Genomic DNA, 10,091 nt, shown 5'->3' with positions numbered 1-10,091 from the left:
ACTATCGCTAGAAAATAGACTGAATGGCCGGCCGGACACAATTCGCCTCGGAGTCAGAAGCATATGCACGTCTGGTCTGCATTCTCATTAGATAAATCAAGTGGACGCACTGATTACATACATATGGTTTACGCGTGCGTCAACGAAACTCTGCGTTTGTCACATCTCTTCATTCGCGAGCCTTCACAATGCGTGCTGAAAATAGATGGAAATCGAATCGAGTGCGAACCACAGAATCTGTGACAAGCGTGTTGTACAACTGTATCACCATGAGTTGACGTGGATCCGCTCGCCGGCCTAAGCCGCTTCCACATCCAATGTCAACCAGTAGGAGCAACCTGGGACACAGTGTGCTGGGAATAGGGAACATGGCGCCAGGTGACTCACCTCTCCTTTTTCTGCCGTGTCCAGTTTCAGAGCAGTTTCTTACAGTTTTTCCAGCATAGCTGACCCCTTACGTTCCGCTGTCCAAGCAAGGGTCTTAAGGGTGTGGTTAACAAGAATACGGCACCCTTCGTAGATACAGAACAACGCACATCACGTGGTTAAAACTTTAAGCATCAACTCCGCTTCTCAGCCGACAGCGTGCCCGACAAACACAAATCACGGAGACAGAGCCAAACAGAACAAACATTCAGGCGTCTCCACGAGGGCAGATCTCTGCGCTGAACGGTTGGAGTGTAAGTGACCGTAGCTCAGCCGCAGCGACACACAAAATGGAAACAACATGCAGAAAGGCGGTATACGAGAAAGCCAAGATGGTGACAGACTGGGATAAACACAGAACACGTTGCTACCCGAGCCTACTGGGGGCCACCGGCAGGCGAAAAATGGTATCACACGGCCGGTAACCTGCATGCTGGCATATCCTGTATCGTGGCGAATAAAGTGTGTGTGCACTCGCAAAGGTTGTACAGGCTGAGTTAATTTCTAATACTTAACATTGAAAAGGTCGTTAAGACTCTCCTTCTGGTGAATGCGGCGGATCGCATCTGCCAGAAGGACACTGATCGACAGCGAAGTGATGCGCGGGCACTCTGCCACTTCGGGGCGAGCCTGAAAAAAGAATACACCACGCAGAGGGCGTCAAAGCAGATTCCACCATGCTGGCGCTTTCAGCCTAGGCGTCAAATCCTCTCAGAACCGTATCAACTCGTGCTCAGGAAACGAAGGAAAACGACCGTGGAGACCTGGAACCCACAAACTCAACAGCTTACTGGTCGCCTCCCGGACTCACCTTGATGCTGTCAGTCACGACGACTTCCTCCAAAGGGCTGGCCTCGATTCTCTCAATGGCAGGTCCGCTGAAGAGACCGTGGGTCGCGAAGGCAAACACTCGGCGAGCGCCTTTCTTCCTTAGCTCACGAGCAGCTTCGCAAAGTGTGCCGGCGGTATCAATCATGTCGTCGACTATAATGACATCGGAGCCAGCGACAGATCCAACAAGATCCATCCGCTCGATCTCGTTTGCTCGGAGGCGCTGCTTGATCAACATGGCGATGCCGCAGTCATTGTACCCACGAGCAATGAGACCTTCTTGGAATTTCCGAGCTCTGTGACGGCGACACGTTGAAACAAACGCACAGAAGAAGCAAACCGGGTCGATCCAATGTTAGCACTTCGCGTCTCGTACGCCTCATCAAGTGCTCGGCCTCAAGCCCGTCCCCCCCCCCCCGTTCACTCTTACGCGCATGCAAGATACGTGGGCGGAAGTTCTGTTGCACGGGTTTGCCTTCCTTTTCCTTCGCGGTGGTCGGTCCAAGGAGAGGCCTCCTCCAGAGTCCCGAGCTTCACGCCTGTTCTTTCGCCCTCTCCTTGTGTGCAACCAGTAAACCGGAACCGTTCTTACCTGTAAACACCGCCTGCATCAGGAGACACGACCACCGGTTTGTGGAGGTCTTTGTGGTGGAAATACTCCAAGCCGATGATCTGCGCCTCGAGGTTGTCTACAGGCACCCGCGGGCCAAAGAAACCCTGGATCTGTCCGCAGTGCAGATCGACCGCAACAACGCGATCAACACCCATCGCCTCAATCATCCTGGCCACGTCAGCCTGAGACACACGACCGACACATGCACGCACAATGCCGTGTGTTGCAACCGCTTTCCCGTTAAATAAGACACCCGTGAGGCCGTCGTATTCGGTGGCGACTTGGTTCAATAAAGAGACAGTCCCCGCTGCGCCGCCATACTATTCCAAGCAAAGGGGCGGCAAGACTCAGCAATCGCAGACGGGCACAGCTCTCGCAAGAACATGGCCAAACCACTAGAGCACCTCGCTGTATCACCTGTTCCCCCTCTCGTGGGAACGCAGCCGCCATCGACAAAAATCATTCCTGTGACTTAAAACACATAAGAGATGTGGTGTGGCCTGTCACATCCGATCGAAGACCGTTAACGACTGCAACACGATAAATGTCAAAGGTAACGATGGAAGCAAATAATGAAGAACCCTTAACTGACCGCCCGCGCAACCACTAACATCAGCGAAACCGCCCCGCGAACAAGTTCCACACTTGTGCATTCTGCGGAGTGAAACGCAGAGACGTTCCTTCGCAGCGTCGTTTCTTTGTGTGTTGACTGTTATATGGGGCTGAAGTCGGTCACATGCTGGTCCGGCGAGCGCATGGCTGAGAGTCACCGTCCCCAATCTGTGTTTGTCCTTACCGCAGAAATGGGTACGCGGCTAGACAGTTTCCGGTCCTGTCGAGCATAGCCATAGTAAGGAATGACCGCAGTGATTTTTTTTGCGCTCGCGCGTCGGCATGTCGAGATCATCAGCAAAAGCTCCACAAGGTGTTCGTTCACGGGCGTGCTGGTAGGTTGGATAATGTACACGTCCTTGCCTCTGAGCGAGTCCGCAAACTGAATGTTAACCTCTCCGTCTGCAAACCGTTTGACGACTGCCTTCCCCAGTTTTGTGGAGAGGCGATCTGCGACCGCACGCGCCAGTGGCTCGTTGCTGTTGCCGCAGAACAACAGAGCGTCTCCCAGCTTGCGGTCGAAGGGACGGTTCTCCTGAGAACGCCAGAACGGACTGTCGTGGTGAGCGGGCTCCTCATGGTCGTCCGTTGGTCGGGCGCCTTGCTGGTTTCGTCCTTTGTCGGTTTTCGGCACGGGCGCGGCGGTTTGACACAAGGCTGGTTGCTGGCTAAACGCCCTAGAGAAAAAGTGAAACTTCGATTCAATAAAAGATGCATGGGACGACGAAGGAGCGCGGAAGAACGAAGAAGATCGGGTGGTAGTTGACGCTGACGAGTTGCGTTTCTCCGTTTCCGCTGACGACGGAGCAGCGTCGCGTCGCTCGCCTCCAGCGAGAGGCGCGCCACACAGGAGGACAGATCCGAGGCCTCCTGCGGCAGCGAAAGAGAAGTGTCGCTTCTCGTTTCCCGAGGACTTGTTGCCTGCTCGTGAGTTGCCGCCCGCGCGCTTATCGTCTGCGCCACGCCGTCTAGGAGTCGCCGCGGAAATTTGACAGAGGGGAGGGACCGAGGCGTATAAGTACTTTGCCGCGGCCGCCTGTTCCCTCGAAGGACGGCGAAGAAGCGGTGATACACGAGATGTCATGAAATGGTACTTTTTCACCGACGTGTTCGCGGCAGTGAAGTCGAGGAAAAGATGGTCTGCCCTCGCTCTCAGGCGAGCGAGCGCAAGCTCGCCCGCATGCGAACGAATGCTCCTGGAACCGATCCACATTATTCTAGACCTCTAAACAATGATTCAGTGTGGATGAGAGAACCCAGGAAACTTTACAGAACTTGATGCTCTAGTAGTGACGCAGCGGCAGCAATCGAACACCAGTGGGGCACTGGCATGCGGCGCGAGTATGACCCCTCACAAGAGCGCGGCAGGGAAAAAAGGACACGACGCATAACCTCGACAAGCAGACACACGAAACGCGCCAGTTCGGCAGTGAGTCCAAAGAGAAGAAGAGTGCTGGATGGTCCGTGTATGTGAAGTCACATGGTTGACAAGTGCGAATCACTAGCAAGTCTCATCCCTTCTCACCCGCTTGGAAATGCCGCGGACGGCCACAGCCCCGAGCGACCCCCTCTGAGCGACGTCTGCCGCAGCGAGTGTGATTCTTTGCGACGGAAGGTCCAGGTCCACGAGCACAAAAGCTGCGCCCATGCACAAGAGGACCGCTTGCGACAAAGATTACGAAAACAAATTCGATTGCAGCACGCTCGGACACGAGTGGCCGCTTAGTAATGTGACGATCGTTTGGAACAAACAACGAACGCATTCTTTCTCGATTGATGGTAGCATCGAGCGATCCCAGCCATGTTGCTAACTGTCACCACTGCCCAAAATGAGATTTGACACTTGGCAATCTTTGTCCAGTGGAAGAATTATGTGTTAAATAACCCAATGCCTCAAGAGGATCTCCTTTATATTTGCATACCTCGAGTGTGAGCTGGTGACCACCCGACAAATCGCTGTTCTGGTAGGAGTCGGAGCGTATTTTTGGCCTACTCCGATCGACCGCGTGACGTTACCTATTGTGCAGGTCGGTGTTGTGTAGACTACAGGGTAGTCATTTCGATAGGTAGCATACCCTCAACTGCGACGCTTCGTTCCAAGAAAGCACCGCAGTCTCGTGACACGAATCAACGGCAGGTGTACTGAAAGTTCCTAGGGGCAAAAATGTGTTGATGGGAACGCGCCGTCGAAATGTTCTCACTACTTCCATTGGGCCTGTTGCAACTTTCCACCCTGTGTTTTTACCAAAAGCTTTTAAAACATATTTACGCTTCCGAAAACAATTGGGTAACTGTGAAGACGACCAGCGCTTCAGCACGCCCCAGTAATTGCTCGTGCTGTCCTGTACTCGTGTCCATTTATCTATCCATCTTGTTATTCATAGAACGTAAGGCGCAGCGTCCATCCATCCCATGAGACGCACAGGCACTTTTTTTTCAGCTCGCTACGATGCAGTTTAACCGTGCCGGGCTCCGCTGAGATTTTTCCTACTTGTGACGCCCTCTGGCTCTAAATCCGCATGTGAATTCGGTTTGTTCCCGCATAACAGTAGATCCGCATTGCAGCGAAAAGCATGATCGTGTCTTTGGTATCGATCAACAACGAGACTGTAGATTTGAAGCAGGTATGAAGGGGTCATAGAGGTAACCTGGCAGCGTAGACCCCACACACCAAGGCGAGGCTGGTTTCTATTGCAGAGTGTCCCTCTGCGGTAATTATACGTGTTCACTATAATTCACTAGACTGGGAAAAAAGACACTGTTCCGTGTTCGGCAGTGTCACTCGCGATCAGGCTGCCTGCAAGAAACCACCTTTGGCGTCGTCTACAGTACAGTTCAGTCTCTGATGCACAAGCCATCCGGTCCTTTGAGGCGTTGTTTTCCCTGTCAACCCTCGCCATGCATGCTTCTGCGACTGGAGTCGACCCTTCATCAGCCAAAATCGGCACTGGGTGGTACGTCCCATATGAACGTGACCTTACTCTATTAGCCTCTGCGACTCCGAGCCTCTGTATCTGCATTTGTCAGCATCAAGGAAGTCTTGTGCGCACGAAGGATGCCTCTGGAAACAATGGAGACTGAAATATACTTGTGCGACAACGGGCCTTTGCCACGCAACGCCATTCGGTGGCTGCCGTTTGCAAACTGCAGAAAGTGTTTTTCCCTAGTTCGCGCGGTTAACATGATTGCAATGACTGAAGAATATCGTCGTGAAATTACGATGAAACATCGCTGCCGAGAAGTAGGAAACAACGAATAACGAAGAGTACCTAACCATACCGCAATCAGGCTCAAACCCGCACTAAAAAGGTTCTGAGTTGAAGACGATAATGTTTTTTTCCTTCTTTCCCCCGAAGAGGGGACCAGTAACATGAAGTCCAGCGGCCAGTGCTCAGAAAATGAGGTCGATGCTGTTGTTCACTTTCTTCGACGAAGCTGTGGAACAGAAAACAGAGAAACAGACAGCGGTGTGTTGTACCGGTCGCAGCTGAATGGTCTGGGCAGCAACGAAGTCGCAGTACGAATGAAAAATCCCGCTGAAGGCGCTGTAAAGTATTCTACTGAAACCAGCTTTTTCGGGGCACTTTTCTGCAGTTACCTCGGGCTCAGTTGGGCAAGTATGAGTTGGCATCTGTTTGGACGTGTTGATTCCCGAATGGCTCATCACATTCTACGGCATTCAGTGCCCAGTGTGCTTCTGGCAGCAAATTTTTGAATCAACAACAGTCGCTTCGCAGATGTGTATCGGCCATCTAGGGTTCTTACCGTTGTTACTGCTTCGGTTCGCGGAAGGCAGGGGCTCATCGAAAAGCAGCATGTCGGCCACTCGGTCGCTTCTAGGATCAGGGGACTGCGCGGCCCGTCCTGTCCCAGTAGCGAAGCCACTAGCTGAACCGGCACTGTTATACCTCGAGGCACTCGTAGGCAGCGAATCGTGAGAAACAGGAGAACTGCCACGAAAGATGCCACCTTCAGGTGCACGGAGATCTACGGGGTCAGCCAAAGACTGCCTAGAAGCTCCTTTATCGCTGCCGCACCCAGATGTCCGGAAGCCTCGCAACGATTTACCCAAGTTTGCCACGTCTTCTGCATGCCAGCTCAGCCTGGTGGCCTGGCAAAACAAGCAACAAAACGCGCTTGTTCATTAGAGTTGCATCGTGGCCCCGGGAAGAAACAAGATTCTTATATACACAAAGGTATGCCCCTATTCAACATAGAAATCATGATATGAAACGTTTTTGCTACTGTTTTCTGGGATCGAAGGCGCCATTTGTCAGTGTGGCTGAGGTCAGCTCATGGCGACACGCAATAAAATCGACAGTCGCTTGTGCAGAAGGCTCTATCCACAGGTAAGAATCGCGACCCGCCTACCATCCAGCGGCGCCTTTACCATTTGTTTGTATCAGATCACCGTACTCTATTCAGCAGACAGGAATAGGACCGACCTGAAAGCTGGAAAAGCCAATGCAGCCGTGCAAGAACACGGCACCCGTTTGCAACGATGGGGGCTCTCGAACCTCTTTGCGAACGTGGCTGCTGCAGGTACCACTGTATTGCTAGTGGACTGCGCTTAACCCAGAATCATATTCCATAATGGCGGTTGTATCTCTCACCTTGACGTAGATACGGTGGTCGTACAATGGCAGAGGCTGATCGTCATCCAGGACGTCGAGCCACACGAAGGGCTGCTGAGCTGACGACGAGTCTGTTGCAGGCCATGGATTCTCCTTAACCTTCACTTTGAACCTGTTATCAGCGCCATGACAAGCCGCGCCGAAACAATCGTGAACCGTATACCTTCACAGTGCAGTCCCCGTGCTCGCAGAGCCATGTTCCACTTTCTGTGACGTACCGTGAATGCTTTGTGCGCTATAGCTTGGCCTACACGGCCGGCTTCACGGCAAGGAACGTTATTCACATGGTTGGATTCCACATGATGATGACATTCCCTAGCTCAATCATTGGACGATACACAAGCCGACGGTCCCCACCACCTACACCGTTGAGCGATTCGGTTTCCTCACATTGAGTCAGCACCGGTGCATCCTACAGCGACTTTACGTATTCCATCCTTTCCTTTTGTCTCCCTACGATGTACCGCACGAAGCGGTATCTCAACCGTACTGCAGGAAACTGACGCTGGCGTCACGCATGCACAGATGACTCATGGCAGTCACGGCAGCGCTCTCAGGAAGCTTATTCAGCCTTTCGGCCTCACCGGAAGTGATATGTGCCAGGGAGCGGGAAGTGTCGCCGCACATCACTGAGAGTGATGTAAGTTGTTTTTTTCGGAATTCTGAAGGCGTTCGGGCACCGGAGATCGTCGCCATCATTTGCGATGACATAGTAGATGAACGTGCATCCTGAACCCTTTGACGCACCGCCTGAAGCCCCACCGCTGCTTCCCGCTGGAGGAATGGAGCTGTTCGGAGCACCACCAGACCCAGGTGGCGGCGAAGTGCTGCGTCCCCGCTGTTCTTCGTCCATGTCGAGACACTAAAGTATGCACAAGTACCGAGGAAGGGTCCACCCGGGGACGATAGGGTACTGCTATGATGGAAGAAGGCACTGCAGAACGAACAACCCGGTCAGCAGCTACGTGTTCTCCGTAACGGCATGTCAGAATTTCGCAACGGAGTCGATTATCACTTTATTGGAGACGAGAACTCTGGCAACAGCTCAAGATGACATTCGCTTTTGGCTCCAGGCCACTTGCAAAGCTCTCTCAGCACTACGTGGTCCTTTACGGAATGGAAATTCGCATGACGTTCCATAAAATGCTGCGATCATCCAACGCCATTAAGAATTACGTTGGGCACAGGCGAAACATGCGAACTGACGAACCAAGGAATTGCAAGGAAGTTGCTGGGTTGCTGGGCAGATGCCTGTTCTCTCCCCAGTAATTGGCGGCGACACCAAAAAGATCAAGTCTCTCCCCCGACAAATCTAGGTGTTAGAATGACTCGGTTAAAGCCACTTAGCGACACACCGAAAAGTGACTGGCGCCTACGGGGCTCCGACGGTGGATGGTTCAGTGACCTGACGGGGTTTTCTCGTCTCGGCAGACAAACGCCAGTGCAGGGAGCAGGGGCCACAACACAGAAAACGGATGCAGAAAGACGAAAATAACGTTGCGTGCAAATAAGGAACACGGCCGGTAATGGGGCAATGCACATGTGCAACTTCGAAAAAAGCAGTCCCGAAAAATTCGTTCGCTCCTTTATGCTGGGGGTCGCGGAAGTGGTTCTCTGGTACATCTACTGCGTTCCCCGGGTTAAAAGCCAGGCACGAATACGTCAAGAGAAACGAAGAAGCACTGATAACCTCGAGCAACCAAGTTCACACAGGTCGATAAAATAGAAAACAGTGAAGCGTCCATGAATACAACGTGGCAAACAATGGCAGCTTCACGTGCCGAAAAGCAGCTTCTCTTCGATAACAGCGAGCAAGTGCATGCTCTGCGAAAAGGATATTGACAACTGGACATCCAGCGAAGAAAAACTAGGTTTACCGGAGCAACACCGTGAGCAGCACCAACGCACGAAAATATACTTTTGCACGAACTTGCACGTTGTTTTAGGCCAGAAAATTCGCAGCGTAAGGAAACGTGATTTGGCAGGGAGTCTCAGATGTTCAGATGCTGGCTCGGATGCCGCCAGGCAAGCTGCTTGCTCCAAGATGGTGACCGAAATTAGGATTCTACATATGAGACCGCCGAAGCCGTTTTCTCACCCTTGTTCTTGTGTAGGAATCAACGCAGTGCTCAAACATATATCTCATTTGCTCAGTGGAATATTTCGCTCTACACCATATATGAGAATGGTTGAAGAGCTCAAAAATAGCACGATGGAATCTACTCCTGTACCTTCCGTCGGGTTCCGTGAATGACACAGAGTTGTTCACTTCCCTTTGAAACTTTAGCTATGCATGTGCATCTCCAAATGTACTGTGATGTGCAGTCCAGGCTAACGGAATCGGTTCATGGTATCTCCAAACTCATTTTTGCAAATAGCGGGGCGTCTTTTCATAGAACGAGCCAGCACGTTGCACGTAGAAGAGAGCGCAAGCATGCTGCTAAAACTGCAATTCATTAGCGAAGACGAGCGTGTGTGTGTGTGTGTTCCTCAGGTCATGACTGACTTCCGGTAGGCAGAATTAACAACGGCAAAGTGCTTTGATGAAGCAGATAAGCCGGCAGCGCGGGGCCTCTCCTGATAACGTCGGAACCAACACCATAATTAACCGCCACAGGAGCCCTGAAACGATTCGAACTTCCCAAGTTTTTTATAAAGTTCATACTCTTCTTCCAGGGGTATGCAGGGTAGCGAGCAGGTCGTAATTAGTCGCGTGCAGTCGGTCTGCTTCCATCCCGTCTTCTCAAGTATGTTCTAATTCTACAGGAGGATATGGAGCATTTAGTGCCTGGTAGAAGAGGCGCCGTACACACGTCTTCTAGTACGCCAGAAATCTTTGAAGACCCACCAGAAAGAACGTGTGGGTGACAATCTAAAAAACCAAATAAGGGGAATATATGTGCACATGCAACAGAAAGCACGTCGTTCAGCGCGCCACATCACTCCCTTCGGAGCAGTACGTTGGCTCACATATG

At 52.0% G+C, this 10,091-nt stretch overlaps 2 protein-coding genes across 2 annotated transcripts; both read right to left on the bottom strand.

Annotated features, from left to right (window-relative positions):
• Nucleotides 1-132: 132 nt before the first annotated feature.
• On the bottom strand, nt 133-3,992 carry TGME49_220100 (phosphoribosylpyrophosphate synthetase). Its single transcript, XM_002371494.2, has 4 exons — nt 2,667-3,992; nt 1,850-2,052; nt 1,238-1,553; nt 133-1,056 (listed from the first exon to the last, which is right to left on the bottom strand). The coding sequence occupies exons 1-4, from the start codon at nt 3,693-3,695 to the stop codon at nt 931-933; spliced, it is 1,674 nt and encodes a 557-aa protein (XP_002371535.1). The 5' UTR covers nt 3,696-3,992; the 3' UTR covers nt 133-930.
• A 189-nt stretch (nt 3,993-4,181) lies between these two features.
• Nucleotides 4,182-8,864, bottom strand: TGME49_220090 (hypothetical protein). The gene is made up of 4 exons (XM_002371493.2): nt 7,701-8,864; nt 7,096-7,228; nt 6,248-6,593; nt 4,182-5,917 (listed from the first exon to the last, which is right to left on the bottom strand). The coding sequence occupies exons 1-4, from the start codon at nt 7,967-7,969 to the stop codon at nt 5,874-5,876; spliced, it is 792 nt and encodes a 263-aa protein (XP_002371534.1). The 5' UTR covers nt 7,970-8,864; the 3' UTR covers nt 4,182-5,873.
• Nucleotides 8,865-10,091: the final 1,227 nt, after the last annotated feature.

Source organism: Toxoplasma gondii, chromosome V (assembly GCF_000006565.2).
Source record: "Toxoplasma gondii ME49 chromosome V, whole genome shotgun sequence".
In the NCBI taxonomy this organism is placed as follows: domain Eukaryota; phylum Apicomplexa; class Conoidasida; order Eucoccidiorida; family Sarcocystidae; genus Toxoplasma; species Toxoplasma gondii.
The sequence above is the reverse complement of the archived record's forward strand: the minus strand, read 5'-3'. Positions and strand labels throughout refer to the sequence as shown.

Bases quoted from the DNA above. Each gene is read 5' to 3' on its own strand.
- TGME49_220100 (XM_002371494.2), bottom strand. From the start codon at position 3,695: ATGTGGATCGGTTCCAGGAGCATTCGTTCGCATGCGGGCGAGCTTGCG. The intron at 1,554-1,849 runs GTAAGAACGGTT...TCGCCGTCACAG, and splicing joins GATGCAGGCGGTGTTTACAG to AGCTCGGAAATTCCAAGAAG. The intron at 1,057-1,237 runs GTGAGTCCGGGA...TTCTTTTTTCAG, and splicing joins TCGTGACTGACAGCATCAAG to GCTCGCCCCGAAGTGGCAGA.
- TGME49_220090 (XM_002371493.2), bottom strand. From the start codon at position 7,969: ATGGACGAAGAACAGCGGGGACGCAGCACTTCGCCGCCACCTGGGTCT. The intron at 7,229-7,700 runs GTGAGGCCGAAA...CGCTGATAACAG, and splicing joins CCTGGCACATATCACTTCCG to GTTCAAAGTGAAGGTTAAGG. The intron at 5,918-6,247 runs GTAAGAACCCTA...TCTGTTCCACAG, and splicing joins GAACCGAAGCAGTAACAACG to CTTCGTCGAAGAAAGTGAAC.